The 20,402-nt window shown below is 40.1% G+C and overlaps 2 protein-coding genes across 5 annotated transcripts in view; one reads left to right on the top strand and one right to left on the bottom strand.

Moving 5' to 3' along the window:
• Window positions 1-20,402, top strand: part of LOC117224051 (uncharacterized) — a 283,462-nt gene that overhangs the window by 69,158 nt on the left and 193,902 nt on the right. Inside the window, exon 6 of one of the 3 annotated variants that reach the window (XM_076526273.1) lies at window positions 223-655. The exons of the other annotated variants lie outside the window; for them this stretch is intronic. The gene's annotated coding sequence lies outside the window, so the exon portion shown is untranslated. Of the gene's footprint in view, window positions 1-222; window positions 656-20,402 lie in introns of those variants that run through there. 3 annotated transcript variants of the gene reach the window in all.
• Window positions 716-3,965, bottom strand: LOC143260531 (uncharacterized). 2 transcript variants are annotated; one of them, XM_076526275.1, is made up of 2 exons: window positions 3,447-3,965; window positions 716-3,361 (listed from the first exon to the last, which is right to left on the bottom strand). In XM_076526275.1, exon 2 carries the CDS (start codon window positions 1,496-1,498, stop codon window positions 863-865), a length of 636 nt encoding a protein of 211 aa, XP_076382390.1. In that variant the 5' UTR covers window positions 1,499-3,361; window positions 3,447-3,965; the 3' UTR covers window positions 716-862. The 2 variants fall into 2 exon arrangements, with proteins under 2 accessions (XP_076382390.1, XP_076382391.1); XM_076526276.1 differs by having other exon boundaries at window positions 716-1,772.

Here is a 20,402-nt window from a genome sequence, read left to right as displayed (position 1 = left end):
CTTTTTACTACTTTATATTTAGTATAACACATTACATTATACTATGTCGTATGGTGTGCGTTGAAACATTCTAAACACATTTGAGGTGATTTTGGACAATTCGAACAATAGATCGTAGTTTTTTCTACATTTTCTTTCGCTTCTTGACGTTCAGGTTATGTCAAGGTTAAATTTATTTAAAATTATTTATTTAAAAAATGTATCGCTCTGTTTATGTTTCAGTGCTGCATTAGTCGGATTTTGGCTCGCGAGAAACTCAACCGAGCTGCGCTGGGCGACGAACGTGTTAAAACAAAATCTTTGCGGCTGCATTATGAGCGCTTGCTCCACCGAATCCCTTTCACTTTTCAGATTCTGAGTGGTTATTAGCTAATTTTCGCACTAGACAGAAGACGTGATTGTGTGGAGCGGACGATCGATTCTCCTTCCTTCTCGCGGTGTTTAGTTTATTGATAAAGGCCATTCTTTTCAACTCCGAATAGTACTTAACACTTTACCGACTGGTAGCTGTTTAACGGCCTATACGTGTCTCACCGGTCATTCAGGCGTAAAGATTTACCCGACACTGGTTTTGTTATATTTCGGTTTAGATTTTCACGCACGAATACTTATATACGCCTTTTCCTTTGCTTATAAAAATGTTAAATTATACTATGTGAAAGTGCCTTCTATATTATTCGTTTTTTGTTATTATAGGATAATAAAATCAAACAACTTTTATATTTTTATAACATTAGCAGTAAACAGTATAATTATTTTATCCATTTTATTCATTTTATTTATTTTTCATCGCGAAAGGAATGTTATATATATTTAAAAAAATTATGTAATATTACATTATAGGTCCTTATACTAGTGTAATCTAACACCATGGTGACACACCAAGCAAGATAAGAGAGTCTGGCTTCACACCCCCATTGTTAGAGATGACTTGCTCCTGGAAGTCAAGGGCTAATTCTGTAGAACTTTCTTTTGGTGGTTGGAAGGGTGGTGTACTTTCGGTCCTTCTTAGTTTAGGGGTATATCTTACGTTATCATATGTGTTTGATTCGTTGGTTTGTACACTATTTTCTTGGCAAAATATTTTGATACAAATGTTTGTTGGTGTTAGTTTTGAAAGAAGGGTAAATAGTCCTATTTTATGGAGTATGTACAGCAATACTAGACATATGGAACCATACCCTACATAAGTTAGAATTGATACAATGATTTCTTGTGTTGTCTTAATTCTTCTATTGGCTTGAATTTCTATGAGAGATGCTTCCATACTATCTAAGTTCGCGAGGTTTTGGTTGAAATTTGGAGTTACCTTTGGAGCTATGGGTATGTTATTTAATTTGTCAAAGTCTAAGCATGCAGTATGCGAGATAGTGAAATTCTCAGAAGTAATATTGATTTCCTTTGTTGTACCTCCAATTTTCATTACATTATTTGCATAAAGTAATGTGCAATCGTTATTGCTACTAATTTTTGCTGGTTTGTCTAATTTTATGTGCATGTTTTCTTTACATAATATATTGATATCGATTGATTGTTCTGGAATAAGTATATAAGTGTATAGGGGTTGACATGGGTATAAAAGTTAAATCTTGGATTCTAAATACTGAAAGAGAGAGAGAGAGAGAGAGAGAGAGAGTGGACATTCTGTTGTTTTACAATTCATAAAGTTGGATTGCTGAGTGGGCTGTGTTCTCTTAAATTAGCGTAGTTTCTAAGTTTTCTTTAATTATTTGAGAGTGGTTATGTGGGATTATGTCGTACCCTTCAGATTCCTGGAAGGTAAATGATAAGGTTTTAGTCGATTTCCGTGAACCAGTAATGTCTTGTGTTAGGAGTTCTTTCGAGGCTACCGTTGCTTTGGGGGTGAAAACTTGTAGTTTTTATGTGTTGTATTTTGAATATTTTTTCAAATCGTACCATTAATTTGCGAACGAAATTTTGTCCTTCGTCGGTAAGAATATTGTTACGAATTACTGCACTTCTCCCGCGTCGCGGCATTTTATTTACAATAGAGTAGATAAACTATAATACAACTAAATTCAATTATGTTAGAGATCTTTGAATTAGATGGTGTTGATCGCTCGACGGTCCGATCCCGACTCTTCGATTGTCTGTTGATAACACACCTCCGTGGCAACCCCTCTCTTCTATTTTTCTTTAAGGAGTTGCTCACAACAGGGCACTTTCACATTACAGCGACTTGATTTGGACAAGTCGCCGTAACAATATGTTTTGGAGAAGAGAATATGTATATGTAATGATTTATAAGTTCATCAATTATAGTTTCGGTTCTTTGGTTTTGGGGGGAGAGGTATGAGGATTAAATATTTGGTAAGATAGGCTTGAATAGATAGGATAAACTGGTTTCCGTTATTGGTGAGAGGTAAAAGGCCTATAACTATCCATGACAATCTTGACGTTGGGATTGGAAGGCGTATCCTAGTGAGTTTGTTGCGTTGTCATGTGTCGCATGTTTTTATAAAGTTCTGTACGTTGTTGGTCATGTTGGGCCATAAGTGTCGTTTTCGGATGGCTTCTATAGTTTTGTTTTCTCCCAAATGTTTTAGATTTTCTTTAATTATGTCAACTTTTTCTTGTTCTGTACATTTGCGTAAAGGTGTCGTGGCTAAAGTAACTTCTTTGTTTAAATGATTTCAGAGGAATCTGAGCATAAGCTGCATGGAAACAATTTCGTAGTTTGTAAATCCGTTTGCGAGTCCAAACTGTAAAGTGTTCTTAGATGAGGCTATGTTGTGTAATTCAATTAATCGATTAACCTCGTTGTAGTTACCTAGTTATGTGGGGCTAATTTGTATATATGAAGGTTTGTTACAGGTTTGTTTTATAAGGAATCGTGTTAGATTTGTATACCAAGTTTCGTATAATTTATAAATCAAAGGGTGTTCTGATTCATTAGAGGGTGTATTGTCTGTAGAGTCTGGACTGGTTTCGTTTATATAGTTAAAGTGAAGGTTTTGTTGAAGTCAGGGTATTTTAGAATGGGTGCGTAACATAGCTTGTCTTTGAGTGTGTCGAAAGCTGTCTGTTGTGTTTCAGTCGATACGTACGGTTTGTCTTTCCTAGCGAGTGTAGTAAGCGGTTTAGAGATTTTTGCAAAGTTCTTAATGAATTTACGGTAATATCCTGTTAGTCCTATGAATGCTAATAATTAATTTCCAGAATAAAAATATTCTTTCTTTATAATGTTTTCATAATCAAGTAATCTTGTTAGCAATGTCTGTTAATAGGTTATATTCCGCGGGACGTCTGATGGGAATACGCATTCAATTCGCACGTCGGTCGCGGCATTTTTTAGCACTCCGTTTTGCCGACAGCAATCGATGACGATGAATGGCTTGTACTATACAAAGTATCGAGTAGTGCTTCATCGTTTTCGTAATAGGATTTTTGAAACATATATCGTATTTAGAACAACGCGTATTTACCTTTCTCGCAATCGATATTCGAGTATCATTGTACCGGCACATATCGGAATTCAAGTAAAGCTGAATATTCGATAACGAAAAATAAATGAATCGTGTAGCTCTCCCCTTCAAATTGTTTTTGCAACCAGTCTGCCAAGCAAATAACACGTATCGTGATTTCTCCATTTACGGAGCTATTTTTGTTGCCCACGCGTATTTCGCAGTCGTCTACGATAGCGGATATTCGTACAGTTTCCATAAACGGAAATTCATGTTAATCTACCTTCCGCTCTCCAAAATTCGCAACATCAATATCACTCTTGAGCATGATTTTATTTTGTAATATACAATAGGTTCTCCTTGCAGAGCGTCACCTCGCAAACACGAATCTGAAAACGAAATTGCTGTATCATCCTCAGTTTTACAAAAATTTTAATTTTAATTTTTATACAAACGCATAATTTTTAACATAAACAAGATATTATGCGCAAACTAAAAACGTTAGGAAGGTCACATTGGTCCTGAAAGATAGGTGGAAGATTCCTGAATAAGTCAGTATCAACGCTTACAGTACTCTATGTTTCTAAGCAATGTTAAATGAACCTCAAAGCATTCAAAAATGCCGAATTTCTACGCCATATGTTTTCATATTTACGAAAAGTTCTTTACCTAACACGAAAACTGATTGCGGCAGTTGATTCTGTAGCATTTCTGAAGAATGAACAATGGAGAAAAAGTGTCGGGGCAATTTTACGTTTACGTATAGGTCGAGAAAATTTACGTTGGCGACATGTGCATGACTCTTTGCCGTCAAGCAGGCATTGCTCACCTATACCGACACGGTAGTTGCGTAGCTACGCGTAATAGACACCATTAGTGCAATCGTTCTATCCTACTCATTCCTTCTCCATACGTCTCATTCTCGTACTTCATCTCTTTTCATCACGCGATTTGATCAGTGTGTATGACTGTTTCGACCAATAGTGCGCTCTAGTCAAAAATGGTTATCAGACTAGGAGGTGCGCTCCGTCTCTGAGCAGTCCGACCAGCATTTTTAACATATGTCAACGCATTCCTGCTAGGGCTGCTCTTGTGATCTCATCGCGATACATCTGACATTGGTTACGTAATTATAAACAGCATTTTAAAATATTCAACACAACTCATACAAGCGGGAAATCTGAATATAAAAGGCAATCACTATTTCGACGTATAGAAGTGACAGAATTAGAATTTTTTCTAATATTATGTAGTGATGATTTATGCTTATATGCATGTGGATCTTATTAGATGAAGCAAGCACCTAGTTATTAGCCAAATACGGAATCAGCTCCTCGTATAGGCCCCATTGGTTGCTCATTGAGGAAGGATGTCCATTTTACGTAATACTGGCTACCCCACGAAATCCGTGCACGGGTCACGAGAAGGGACTGATGTTACACGCAAAGACAACCACGACACCAAAAACGCCTGTCGACGTCGGGCTTCCGGAGACAAGAATTATCACGGATTCCACTTCCGACGTCCTGCTGTTGTCTCGCCCCGTACAAGAAGATAGATGATGTGGACACACCCTGGAGACAATTTTGCGTTCGAGCGATATATTATAAACGATCTGAGGTCAGAAATCATCTTTGGGACGATCATTCGCGTAATTTCGTTGCCCCAACATCTAGGGCAGCGAACTGTGAAACGGTGAGTTCTATCGATTGTGTGCGTTGAGACGTCTCCCATCTCACTGAACTTTATAAGCAAAAGAGTATAATTTCATTGTTGTTGGAACTGTACAAATCTATTCCTGCCAAAACAAGGTTGAAGCAAAATTGCACACATAATAAAGCGTTCTTATGCACACACATATGCATTAACTTTTCGGTATATTCGAGCGTATACGGAAAACGGGATTAGTCTTAATATACGGTACGTATTCGAACATATTCTCGTAAAATCGAAAGAATTCTGCTTCATTCGCATTCTTCCGCGATGTATCGCGTTACTTGCGTACAATTCTCGAGTTTTTACGTGGAAGAATATATTCTTTCGAACTGTTACCATTTTCTAGATGAATTTCGTACGATTTGTTGACAAGCGAGTCTTGTCATATTTATTCTTATTGCCTTCTTCAAACCGTACAAACGTAGTACTTACAGTTAGTAATCGAATCGATATCCATCGATTATTATCGATACCAGCCTGCAAATTCTGATACCAAATCGAATAGTATCAAAGATGTGATAACAAAGCTATCGATATTCGTTTGAGACAATCTATGAGAATTTCAATACCCGTTTTATATCTTTCGAAACGTTCAATATTCATTTGAAAATTCACTGAAACATTTATATTTCTCTCATATTAAAAATTATTAAAATAATAATAGCAATAATATTAAACTAAAGTTCTCATTTTCATCTTTACACTATACAAATAATACAGATTACAATTTGTATCTAATTACAACTGCTTAACTAAGTATACATATATTTTATTACAGTTCATATATTTATTTATATTTTATTACAGAGAATATGTTATTCAGATGATCGGAAGTTTACAGGGACGAATTTTCAGATAATAGATATTGCGATAACGCACATTCCAAAAAAGGATGTCCTACTGTACTAAACTTTTGCTTCATATTTACCATAAAAAACCGTATTTCTGTATGATAAGTATATAAATCGATGAGATAATAGTTATTCAATAATACATGACTTATTTATTAATTTTAATTTATTTATTATTAGGTATAACATTACATACAATTAGATAATATATATCTTTTTTTTTTATTTTACATATAATTGAAGATATATATATATATATATATATATATATATATATATATATATATATATATAAATATCATATAAATATATTTGTTCGGATCCGATTCGAAGTTTTTGAAGTATTTTTATCGCAACACGAAGAATATGTATCTCGAGTTGCAATAGGATAAGAAGAGCTTCAGAAATAGGAACGTGTATTCAAGACAATCGTGACTCGCGGTTATTAACCTTGTCCAGTCCCAAACGGTATTAAAAACGAAGATATGTAAACTAGATATTACTACAACTACTATGAAATAACATTTTATGAATTGTATGGCCTTTTAGTCTATTTCACTTTTTACAAAACAATTCTCCAGTTTTAGAGAACACGCGTCTGCCGGTCCTGAAGATACCATTATACAAAAATATTTCCTGTCAAACGCAGACATTTTGCTGTATTTTTGTACATTATCTTTCCAATAGATCAATGGATCTCTAGTTTTTGGTCTAAAAGCGGTTCTTTTAAATAATTCAATTGGGACACTTTTTTTATTTTGCATTAAAACATAATTATCAAAAATAGTCCAAAAATTCGACTCCTCTTTTTCAAGTGTGGAGATTGATTGTTCAGGTATTGACATCGGTGACGTAGGAAATGAAAATAAATAACTTAATCAGTTGAAGTTGCTAATCTGATTAAATTGTCTTGTGCTGCAATGAAATTTGCGTCGCTTGAAAATAATAATTCACGAAACCGTGGATCTGTTAAGGTAGCAATAGCATACGTATCATTTTCTCTCTCTCTCTCTCTCTCTCTCTCTCTCTCTCTCTCTCTCTTCTACATGTTTAAGATATTTATTCAATTGGGTTATTAATTCTTCTCGGAGGCAATTTTTTATACTATCTTCGTCCGCAAAACTACACAAAAAAGTGGTCAATTGCTTTTTAATCGTATTTACTTTAGAAATGGTTATTTTTTATCCGCACTAATTTCCTCAGTTGCGAAGAAGAATGGTCTTGAAATAGGTAGAATGTTTGTTATTAGCTTCCCCTCAGCGTCGAGTAAGGTGTCGAAATTAATTTTTAGGAATGATAATGATTTGCTTTTGTTCGTGTAATCTATCCAGCATTACATACGTAGAGTTCCACCGAATTTCTACTTCCATTTTTAATTTGTTGCACGGTAAACTCAAAATATTTATTAATTTAATTTAACTTAATTTAATAAAATTGATTAGATTAGTTTAATTTAATAAATTTTGTTTAAAATGTGTTACTACATGTTGGCATTTTTCACGTAGAATACGTATGTCAGGAATATTTTCTAAAGATTTCTTAACAACTAGATTCAACGTATGGCCAAAACACGGTATGTTGACAATGAGTTTTGAAGATGTTGCACACCGGAAATCATGTGTGCAGCATAGTCGGTGATGACTGCAATAACATTGTCTTCTGTACCTCATTTTACAAATGCTTTATGTAAATAGTTAGAAATTGTTACAGCCTTTCGATTGTCTACTATTTTAGATGTTTCGAATGTACATGATTTCATTTCAAAATTTGGATTAATGAAATGTCAAACAATTGTGAGAAAGGTATTAGTGTTTATGCTCGTCCAAGTGTCCGTGGTTATGCACACATATTTAACTTTTTGTAATTCTTTCTCTACTTCCTCCATTTGTTTCCAATATTTAAAGCATATTTGGGGTCGAAGTATATACTTCAGTAATTGTCTGAAACTTTATCTTCAACTGTCGAAAACGGCTGAAAATCTGTCATGATTAAATTTAAAATTAATTCATCAATTCCATACTTTCTGCAGTTATCGTCGGCATAAAGCGTACAAACGAGATCACTACTAATTGTTTTATTTTCCCAATCGTTGTTAAAAATACTATGTACTTTTAAATATTTTATCATATTAGTCGTACATTTGTTAGATTTCAATTTTTTTTGACATATATTGCACTGTATGTCATTATCAGCAACATTTGTGTAATTATACATGTATATTTTAGAAAAATTTATTTAACGTTTGTTGCGATTAACTGCTGACTATTACTAGGCTTTTCTGTAGAATACTGATGAAATACGTAACTGAATACAGTTTTGTCTCGTCTCGTTGTAACGTTATAAGTCTTTTGGTTTGTCTCGTTCATTTGTTTACAGTTGCCACGGTGATTGTGATGAGCTGCAATTGGGTGACACAATGTATCCAAAATCATGTGAGAAATTTATGTACGATTCAAACCTCAACGCTCTACACTTGTAATTTGACTCGTAATTTGAGCCGCTTCAAATTTTCACTTCCTCTGAAGAATCCGATTCTTGGACAAAATCATCGAACATCATCGATTTCTAAATTGGGTCTATTGTGATTATGGCTTGGATTATTTCTCAAATGAATATGATATTAATTCTTTTTCTTAAAAGTTTTATTTTTACTTTTATTTGAGAGAAGGTATATGTACGAAATGACTGAGCGACCAAATTCAACTGAGAGACCGGCGACTGAAAATCGTCTGCTTATATACCCTTTTTGGTGTGATCTTCTCCACCAATCAAAGACGGTCATTCATCGTGTTTTACATTGTATACGCGATACTGAGATCACTAACAGTCAGACCAAGATGTGCTCTAACGACACCGGCGATGATGTATCGCGGTATACTATACATCACCATCGGTGCGCGCTGACGGAACCGGCGAAAATGTAATCTGATATTTTCGAATCTCAGTCCTAAGTAAACTATAGATTAATTTTTGTCCGAGGCTAAAGTTTCTTTTTTCAACAGGGTCAAAATATCGAAAAAATATGGGATTGAAACTATTATACAAATGTTGTAATGGAATGCCAAAAGAGATTGATATCTGATAAGTGCACAATTAATATAATTGAACATTTAAAAATTCTAATAGTTGAAAGTACATGTAATGTAACGAATATCGTTACTTTCGTGAAATATTAAATAAGTATCAATACACTAACAGCAGGAAGCATCAAATTAATTTTAAATTTAATTGTAACAGATTTTCAGCTGTTCTCGATGGTTGAAGATAAGGGATTCAGACAATTAATGCAGCTTATACCTCGTCTCTAAAAATGAAAAAAAAACTCCTGAATGAAAAATGTGAAAAACAAAAGGATGTGAAGAAGGAATTACTAAAAGTTAAGGATATGTGCATAACCACGAACACTTGGACAAGCATAAACAATTTCATAAGCATGCATAAACAAAAATAACATAAACAAATCTTTTTCATAATTAACTGTCATTTTATTCATTGAAATTTTGAAATGAATTCGTGTAGGATTGAAACATTCAAAGGAACAGAAAATCGAATGGCTATGTCAATACATAATTATTTGCATGGTGCATTTGTTAAATAGAGGATAGGATGCGAAATCGTTATAGTTTCCAAAATCTATCCACTGTTTTCGGATGTCTTTACGTGTATATATGTCTGTTTTAATGGTTATTGATGCTGATTTTATGAAATCTTTCATTTTATTTATGAAGTTTTTCCTCCAAGGCAATTGTGTATATATTATATTGCATGTCGTTGTTCAGTCGATGGGGTTTTGATGTCGGAGCTCGAGGCTTGGCTTCATATACATTCGAGCTAGCAAAAGTCATTCGAAGACGTAAATAAACGCTGTAAATAAATTCCCGTGGAATATAATTATTCTTTTGATACTCTTCAAACGAAGATAGACGATGCGAGTCGTTTAATTAATGTTTTATCAAATTAATGTTGACATGTAGAAGAAACGTTAATAAGTTATATACACATGTAGCAGCCATTATGCTGCAACTGCGCGCCCGCCTAAAGAAACTTTCATTTTTATGGCGGTACACGGCCGGCGACGGAATAACAGTTAGCGGATTCGCTTGCAGAGGCCAAGGACGAAGTAATAAACTTTCCCTGGCCGTTGCAAGTCGAGAAGGATTTTAGTAACCTTTTTTGACAACCCCACGTGTACAGCAGATGTTGCTGAAAAATAATTACCGGCCGCCTACCGCTACAGGGCTACCTGGCCGCGCGTTTAGCGCGGCCCGGGAAAACCCTGAGGAGAAACCGTCTCCTTGGACAAAGGAAGACGAGGTTCCGCCGAACGTATATAAGCGGCGAAAATCGGCCACCCAAGGATCGAACAGGGTAGTCAGTTCGGAGAGTCCGGCCAGGACAGTCCGGTCAGAACAGCACGGTTCCGAGTAACGCATAAGTCCGCGAACGAGTCAGTGAAATATTATAATTGAGGGTACGGAGCATTTCCCGTACGCAGCTCCCTCACACATATAAATAGAATGGAAATAAAAACTAATAAAACGCCAATGCAAATTGAATATGGTTTTCGCGATGTCTATCTATTCGAAAGACGGTATTACAAGGTGAAATATGCATAAAAATGAATATCGAATGTAAAAAAACGTGAATTATTATTCGTTAAGTTATAAAAGGAATAATATCATTGTAAAGCCTATAAATTGATGAACGTTATAAATACCCGTCCGTAAGAAAAAATATATAAAGTCATTCCTATAAAACATCGCTAATTATATAATTATTAGAAATAGTAGCTCAACTGTCCATAAAAATAATTGTACTTTATGCTATATTTTTGTACACGTTTTATAAATACTGTTTCCACAATTCAAACGTTCGCGATTAATACTCTTATTGCCTCCATATAATATTCAACATTGGTAGTAGAAATAAAATATACAAGATACTCGCTGTGTCTAAATTCATGAAAATGATGTGTCTCAATTCCCTTTCGTATTTTTTATATAAATTATACAATTTTTATCTGATGTTGGATATTTCCACTTTTATATAAATTATACAATTTCTATCTGATGTTGGTTATTTTCTTTCTTCTGATCTTCGCATTTTCTAGAAGTGTATAAATGTGTATGTCAGATTAATATCACTGTCGAAACAAGGGCGAGCAAAACGGCGATCATAATAAAGCATTCTTATACACACATACCTATTAACTTACGCATACATTCAACCGTACACAGATGATGTAATTAGTTTTAATATATGGCGCATATTCCAACATATTCTCATAATTTTCTCGCAATTTTATGCCGAGAAATGTATTTTTCCGCATTTGCAAATGATTTTCGTACGATTGGCTGACGAAACGGTGAGGCTAGCCATATTTGTTATTGTTGCCTTCTTCAAACCGAACAACGTAGCACCTAGTGCCTACAATCCTACAGAGAGTTGCTGTCTTCTACCGACCGGCAAGCCGTACGCAGCTACAGGTGAGTGCTTCCTTGAACAATTAATATTTTGTACAATAAAGTCAGTGTGTTGCCGTGAGTGATACAGAAATTAATAACCGAAGCATTATCTTTCATTTTCTATTATTCGCAGCGCGGATATGTAAATTGCATTTTTCTAAATTTCTCGATTTTTACTACGCGTCTGGGTGGTGAAGTGGTTCAAATTCGATATTTTTCTCGCATTTTCCCCTCAACTCTTTGTTTTTTTAAAAAGAATTTAAAATATTATCTAAAATTTTATATACCAGTTACATAATTCCTTGATCATAACTTTTCATAAATTTAGCGACGTTAGATTATTTCTGCACTCATTCGCGGTATTTCGGTAATGAAACTGATAAAATTTTTTATGTCTTGCAATAACCGTTGTAACCTTTGATTATGAATCATCAGGTTGATCAATATTGAACTTAAAAAAAGAAAAATGCACTTTATGAACATTTCAGTGGCGTAGCAGCGGAGGAAGCACGTAATTTTTTAGAAAACCGCCATATTGACTTCACCAGTGGAATGTCCATTTTGGAATGGTTAATTTGCATACCCGACAAATTCTGCGAACTAGATAATGTAATAGAATTTTCAAATAATCTGTGTAAGTTTCAAATGTGTCCTAGTCAACTTTAATGCCACGCTTTATACTTATTGAACTTGTTGATTTTTCTTTTCTATTATTTCCTACTTCGAATGATTTTTATTACTCTTGGGTTGGAAATTTTGTTGTTATTTTTAAAATTTAAGAAATGGCAATCATAATAATTGCAAATTAGAGTTTTCTATCAGGGTGTAAAATGTATTTTCGTAAAACATTAATTTCTTTAACGTATTTTAGAAACTTGGCAGAGTTTTACAAATCACAAGACAGATATAATTTCTAGGCGTTCATCAATACTGATAATTATCACTTCGATGGAAAAAGGTAATCTTTCACTATCATTTATGTCAGTTTCTGATCATTTTAATTACTTTATAATTTCCTGCATTTAAAATACTTTTGTGTGATCATAGTAATATTTTCCTTGATTAAATAAACGTACATAATTGGTTAAGAATTATCACCTCCGCGATTGCAAGGTTTGAATGGGGCAGTTATTTCTCTGGGAAATCCTGTACTTGTTATATCTACATGTAAATAATCAGTCATTATTTTCAGTAGATTTGTGTATGGATGTTAAACACATAATTTTATGACTGCACAAATGTATGTAGACAAAATAATATCTCAGAAGCCAAATTTAGGACAAGATAATATAAACGACACCTTTTTAATTACTTAAGAGTATTTCCAAGTCAAATACGATGTATACTTTATAAGCCTAATGAGACACTAGTTATTGTTTTGTCCGTACGTTCGATTAGTCGCTTAACGTACATGCGCGACCGAACTATTGTACGCTCGATTCGCGCTTCCTACGGCAAATTAATGACGTGGAAGGGTCTCTAGTAGTCTTAGAGAACTTTATTTTTTGTGTTGTACTCTCTGCGAGCGCTGGTGGAAGAATGCTCTTCCAACGCTGGAAAGTCGTGGAAGAGCACCCGTGGATGGAGGTAGATTGTTTATTATTGGTCAAGGCACGAATCACCCCTTGGAGGGGGGTGTCTGCCTTGACCCTTGTTGGGGCCTGAGAGGGTTTCCCCAATGGTGGGACCTTTTTATGGCCCTTGTCTCTGGACGCAACAGTTATCAAATTTTGAACTTATGTTGCACTCTAAATGTGCTTCTTTGTTCTTTTAATAATCTTATATCCTTTTGTTCTTTATTTTTTGTAGGTTCCATGTAAACATTGTATTAATTTCTATTACGATTCGTAGGTCGTGATGTGGCTGAGTTGCTAGTAGTAGGTGGCATCTACATATATCAATGAGTTCATCACTGGTATGCCCATTTCATTATACTTCTCTAGGAGTTCATTAAGAATTATTGGGCAGAGCTGAGCACATACGTATATATACCACGCATAAGAATTTAATATGGTACACATGAAATGTCATGCCTGGCACCTGCAGGATTTTGGTCGATAGTGGAATCTCTGCTTGAAATTGAAATGAGCAGTTAAGGAAAATTGGGTTGCCTAATAACAAACAATTTACACCTAAGCGGTCTGCAAAGTACTAAACTTTACGTTATTGTAGAAAAGCTTGTAATACTCAACAACCTACTGCCGAATATACTGCATATTACATTTTATAAACATTACATTTTACAACATACGTTTTTGTTAAAGTAGTGTGGGTCCAGTTATTCCCATCGGTCTTTAGTTCTTAGAGAGGGGGAATCCGCGATTCATCCGCAGCAGCATTGGGATACCACACAAAGGTGGCGACGTAGTTTTCATTCCCTTTACGTCATTGGTAACACCTTGTCATAACTAGGCACTGTCTTTATCATCCGCGGAATAGCGTGGGTTATTATAAAAATTAGTAAGAAGATACAACGCAACAGTGGGCTACGAAAGTGTTCGTACACGTTTTAAAACGCACTAACTTTTTGAGAACTGAACTAAATGACTTGCATTTTTGTTAAGATAACAGAGTGTTCCATCGCGAAGGAACAAACACGTGGAGTCTTTGCGACCGGGTTTACGACACGGACGTGACCATAGTTAGGCTGCAGTCAAGGACACTTTCACAACCATTTGGCGGCCAGATTGTCCGGATGCCATCCGGACATGGCACAAATCACAAGGCAGACGTTTTTTCTTTCCTTTTACTCATCGTAAATAAGCCGTTTCCTTGACTGCCATAAGGTCTCATAAACCCGGAATTTCCGAAGGGTCAGCCGACGTCGAGCGCGCGACGGGGCCCGCTACCTGGGTTGACCTGACGGAATCTCCAGGGGATGAACCAGGGTCGCAGAGATTCCACGACCCAGCGACTAGCATTCCTACCCCCTCCAGGACAAGTTCCGACGAGGAACCACCCATAAATAGCCGAGCAAACCCGAAAAACGGTCTATTGCAATTTTACCGGTACACGCGAGCAGTCATCCCGCGAGCAACCATTCTCAAGTCACAAGCACTCAGTCTTCAAACCACGCAACAGTACGCGCAACTACTATTCGAACTTGAATCCGATAGCCCAAAATTAATTTGGCGGGCAATCAATCGGCGACTTAGGAACATACGCGTCCACCGTGCAATCCGGGCCTTACAACCCCGGAAGGGTTCATTTCACCGCCCGCGCGTCTCTTACGTCTCCGAGTCAATACATGGTCCTTCGAGCCGGATTCTAGTGATCTGTGTGGTGACAACAGTGCGCGTACTCGATAACAACCCAAGAAAGACCGCACACTACATCAACGGGCAGTCCAGCCAAGCAACAGCCACCCTGAGCCGCAGTCCAGTCAGACCACGCTCAGCCGAAGACAACACGCAGCAACCGGAACGCAGTCAAGGTAGGCCTGTTACTGAACTGTCAGTCAAATCCTTTCTTATTATCTACTCCCACTGAGTCCCGTCCGCGACGCGCATTAAAATGGCAACCGACGACAATATTCAACAAATTATCCGAGACCTCAAAATGAAGCGCCGCGTCTTCAAATCGCAAATGACCAACCTGTCGAAATTTGTGACCGACTTTCGCGACTCCGACGTTGAACGCGCCAAACTCCGGAATCGGGTTGAACGGTTGCGGATCCAATTCGACAGCTTCAACGATATACAAAACAAACTCCACGAATACGAGGACTCCGACGAAATCGAAGCCGAACGCGAGTCGACGACAGAAACATACGACACGGTCATCGCGAATGCGGAAGTGTTGTTAGATAAATTAGGTAAGGCCGACTTACAATCGGTCTCCACCACTCGAGGCAACATCAGTTCTCCCACACCTACCATGTCCGGGACAACATTCGGAATCCATCTGCCTAAGATAGATCTGCCCAAATTCGACGGTAGTCTTGAAAGGTGGACTACATTTAAGGATGCGTTCAAGAACATCATTCATGCACATCCAGGTCTCACGGACATCCAGAAACTAAGTTATTTGCGACTATCACTAACCGGAAAGGCAGCATCCGCGATCGAGTCACTTACGATCAGTGAAGACAACTACAAGGCCGCGTGGCACCAATTGGTCGAAGATTACGACAACACGCGCGCTCTCGTACTTAGGCACACGTCGCTACTGATAGATACGCCCGCGATGCCAGACGATTCGGCCGATTCAATCCGCGATCTTGTCAATCATATGCAGTCACATATCCGATCGTTACAAGCTCTCGGACGGTCGTGGGAAAACATTGCGAACGATCTCATCACCAACGTCGCAATTTCAAAAATGAATCCCGAGATTCGTAAAACGTGGGAGACCACACTCACCGACACTCGCATGCCGGATGTCGACGCGGTATTCAAACATCTCCGAAACGCGTCTCATAGCTGCAAAACGGCCGAATCAATCGGGACTGCAAGGGCTAGGACCAATCAAGAGCGAGAGCCCATTGCCGCGAACACATATCGGCGGCCCAACAAGACGCGATGGAGTCCTCCGACCTCTCCACAGACACCTCGACGACGTCCTCCGACCTCCCCACAGACACCTCGACGACAGACATTTGTCGCAACCTCGACACGAGCGTGCAAAATCTGCAATCTCGATAACCACGCGGCGTTCGCGTGTCCGAAATTTCGCTCCATGACGGCACAAGAACGAATCGCGACCGCACAAACGCACAAATTGTGCCAAAATTGCTTGTGGCCAGGCCACGCACCCGAAGAGTGCAAGGCGGGACGGTGTCGCGTGTGCAATGGCAAGCACAACACCAAATTGCACCTCGACGCGGCATCCGGGAACGCGTCTCACAAGGACGAATGACAAAACAATACGACCATGGACATGCGAACAGAACGACTCAAAACCCTCATTTCGGACGGACAGACGAACGGTTTATTGACAACCGCCACAGTTTACGTGTTAGATCGCGATCGACAACCGGTTCCATGCCGAACATTGATCGATACATGTTCCAACGCGAATCTTATGACAGACGAACTAGCGCAAAATTTACGATTACCGACGAAACAACAAACCGCGACAATAGAGGCATTAAACCAATTGAACACCATCACCAACCAATTGGTCACAACAACCATTAGATCGAGACTTACGAACTACGAACGGACACTGACTTTCCTGACGATACCGAGAATCGCAGGCCCGCTACCCGACGTGCAAATCGACCGAGCGAAACTAGGCATTCCTCCGAACATCAAATTAGCCGATCCGAATTTCCATCGACCAGAACGAATCGACATGTTGCTAGGGACCGGACCGGCGCTGTCTTGTCTCAGCATCGGGCAATACAATATCTCCAAACGACCCAGCGACGAGTTAATCCTCCAAAAAACTCAATTCGGATGGGTCATTGGAGGTAGCGTCCCGATCCCTACGCCGCGAACAACACGCAACACGTTTTCCACCACCATACAGTTCGATTTACAAAATTTCTGGGAGGTCGAAGAAGGACCCCATAGGCACCATCCAACACTCGATGAGCAGGAGTGCGAAACACATTTCAGCAACAACGTCAAGCGTGACGCGTCCGGACGATACATGGTCGCGTTACCCTTCAACGAAAAAAGGGAGCAGCTCGGAGGTTCTCGGTCGATGGCCCTCAAACGTTTCTTGGCACTCGAGCGGAGATTAACGCGGAACGACGAATTACGAGAACAATACCACCAAGTAATCAACGAATACCTCGCGCTCGGGCACATGACACAGGTAGACACCGTCGATACACCCGGATTCTACCTACCACACCACGCAGTTGAAAAACCCTCAAGCACGACCACGAAGGTTCGCGTGGTCTTCGACGGGGCAGCCAAATCTACCAGCGGGCTGTCACTGAACGACACTCTACTGACCGGTCCGACCATACAGGACAACCTATTCACCTTATTGATTCGGTTTCGAATGCACGCAGTCGTCCTAACCGCGGACATCGAAAAGATGTACCGGCAATTCATTGTCCGACCGGACGACCGTGCATACCAACGCATCTTATGGCGAGACAGGCACGGCGAAATAGCTACATTCGAGCTAAATACTGTCACTTTCGGACTCTCCTCAGCACCATATCTTGCCATAAGATGCTTACACCAGCTGGCAGACGACGAGCAGGACGCAACACCAACAGCATCAGTAATCCTCAAACGTGATTTGTACGTCGACGACCTGTTGACCGGTGCCGACACGATCGAAGAGGCTCAGGTCATCCAACGGCAAATCACTAGGTTACTGCGAAAGGGAGGTCTTACCATTCGACAATGGGCCTCCAACGAACCCAAACTTCTCGCGGGACTGCACACGGATCTTATCCATCCAAAGATCCTGGGCAATGCAACCGCGATGAAGACGTTGGGCATCTCATGGGACGCGGAGCACGACACCATTCGCTACTCCGTACAGACAGCCACAACCAACAAGGTGACCAAACGTCACATCCTAGCAACCATCGCCAAAATATTCGATCCATTGGGATTACTCGGACCCGTGACAATACGCGCCAAAATTATCATGCAGCAACTCTGGCAATTGAAGATTGACTGGGACGAATCCCTGCCGGCCAACATCCATACCGAATGGACCGAATATGAGAGGTCGTTACAAGAATTGAATCAAATCGAATTCGGTCGACACGTAAGTCTCAGGAGCGCGGAAAGGCTCGAGATACACGGGTTTTGTGACGCAAGCGAACGGGCCTACGGCGCCTGTCTATACGCACGGGCTATCAATGCACGCGGCCAAATCCAGACCAGCCTAATCTGCGCAAAATCCCGCGTCGCACCCCTAAAGACCGTCACGCTCGCGCGTTTGGAACTCTGCGGCGCCGTCCTCCTAACGTCACTTTACGAAACAGTTCGCGACGCCATCACACAAGACATCCACGCTACCGTTTTCTGGACCGATTCGACGATCGTTCTCAACTGGTTAAACAAACCACCGTCCACCTTAAAAACCTTCGTCGCGAATCGCGTAGCCGACATTCAAGGAAAGGTCGACATCTCGTCATGGCGCCACATCAGATCGAGGGATAATCCGGCCGATCTACTTTCTCGAGGCATCACGCCTGGGAAATTTCTCAACAACGCACTTTGGCGATGCGGACCAGAATGGCTCTCTCAAACAGAGGCCACATGGCCCAACTCGAGATACATCCATTCAAACGACGTACCAGAAACAAAAAAGATCACGTGCCTCGCCACCGCAATCAACCAATCCAACGACATGCTTACCCGGTATTCCTGCATCCAAAAACTACGGCGAATTGTAGCATATTGTCTACGTCTGGTGCCTGCCCGTCGCAACACAGGCCCCTTGACCATCAAAGAGCTACAAGAAGCCAACATCCGCATCATCAGGTCCGTTCAGTCAGTCACATTTACACAAGACATAAAAAACCTAAAATCCGGAGAATTACACCCCAGAAGCAAACTTCGACCTCTGCACCCGTTCCTCGACAACGAGGGTGTCTTGCGCGTGGGGGGTCGCCTCCAAAATTCCACATTAGCATTCGCTCAGAAGCACCCAATTCTATTGCCAAGGAGTCACCACGTGACTGATTTAATCATCCGCGACGCTCACACGAAGGGTCTTCACTCAGGCATCACCGCAACCTTGCACGACGTGCGCCAAACATATTGGCCCATCGATGGAAGGAATGCCACCAGGAAAATTGTACGGCAATGCGTAAGGTGCTTTCGGGTTAATCCCCCCACGGTCGACTACCTGATGGGAAATTTACCTGCGGCACGCGTCACCGAGAGTCGACCATTCCAGAACTCCGGTGTCGATTATTGCGGCCCCTTTTACATAAAGGAACGACGGCATCGAAATCGCACCCGCATAAAGGTATACGTTGCCGTATTTACCTGTTTCGCGACAAAGGCCGTACACCTCGAAGTAGCAGGCGACTTGACAACGGATGCCTTCATGGCGGCACTCAAACGGTTCGTCGCACGCAGGGGGGCCTGCCAAAACATGTATTCAGACAACGGGACTAACTTCGTCGGGGCCGACAACGAACTGAGGGAAATTTACAGGACCCTCCCAACGGACGAAAGATTGCAAACCTTCCTCACCACGAAGGGAATCGCGTGGCATTTCACGCCGGCTCTGTCACCGCATTTCGGGGGACTGTGGGAGGCCGCTGTAAAGGCCTTCAAACATCACCTCAAACGAGTCGTAGGTGAAGAGTTGTTCACATTTGAACAATTCAACACTTTTGTAGTCGAAATCGAAGCCATTTTAAACTCGCGTCCGCTCACTCCCCTCTCTCCCGATCCAAACGATATATCGCCTTTGACTCCTGGTCACTTCCTGATTGGCAGCTCTTTAACGGCCATTGCCGAGACCGATTTCAGGGCAACTCCGGACAATAGATTGTCGACCTGGCAACACATCCAGAAGGTAAAACAAGACTTCTGGACCAGGTGGCACAAGGAGTATATTCACCAACTTAACGTTCGCCACAAATGGACAAGTGGTTCACACCATATTCGAGAAGGGACCATCGTTGTGCTGAAGGAGGACAACACTCCTCCCTTATGCTGGCACCTGGGACGAGTCCAGCAGGTCCATCCAGGAGCTGATGGAATCATCAGAGCAGTCACCGTTCGAACCGCAAACGGCGTCTTCAAACGAAACGTGAAGAAGCTGGCACCACTTCCCGATCCAGGACCTTCACCGCAGTACGACGGGAATCAAGGAAAAACAGACAGTTCATAGTTAATCGTGTTAGTCGATCGTACCGATCAACGGGGGGGAGCATGTTCCATCGCGAAGGAACAAACACGTGGAGTCTTTGCGACCGGGTTTACGACACGGACGTGACCATAGTTAGGCTGCAGTCAAGGACACTTTCACAACCATTTGGCGGCCAGATTGTCCGGATGCCATCCGGA

Source organism: Megalopta genalis, chromosome 14, assembly GCF_051020955.1.
Source record: "Megalopta genalis isolate 19385.01 chromosome 14, iyMegGena1_principal, whole genome shotgun sequence".
Classification (NCBI taxonomy): Eukaryota; Metazoa; Arthropoda; class Insecta; order Hymenoptera; family Halictidae; genus Megalopta; species Megalopta genalis.
Note: the sequence above shows the minus strand (reverse complement) of the source record. Positions and strands in the feature narration are given on the sequence as shown.

Bases quoted from the DNA above. Each gene is read 5' to 3' on its own strand.
- LOC143260531 (XM_076526275.1), bottom strand. From the start codon at position 1,498: ATGCACATAAAATTAGACAAACCAGCAAAAATTAGTAGCAATAACGAT.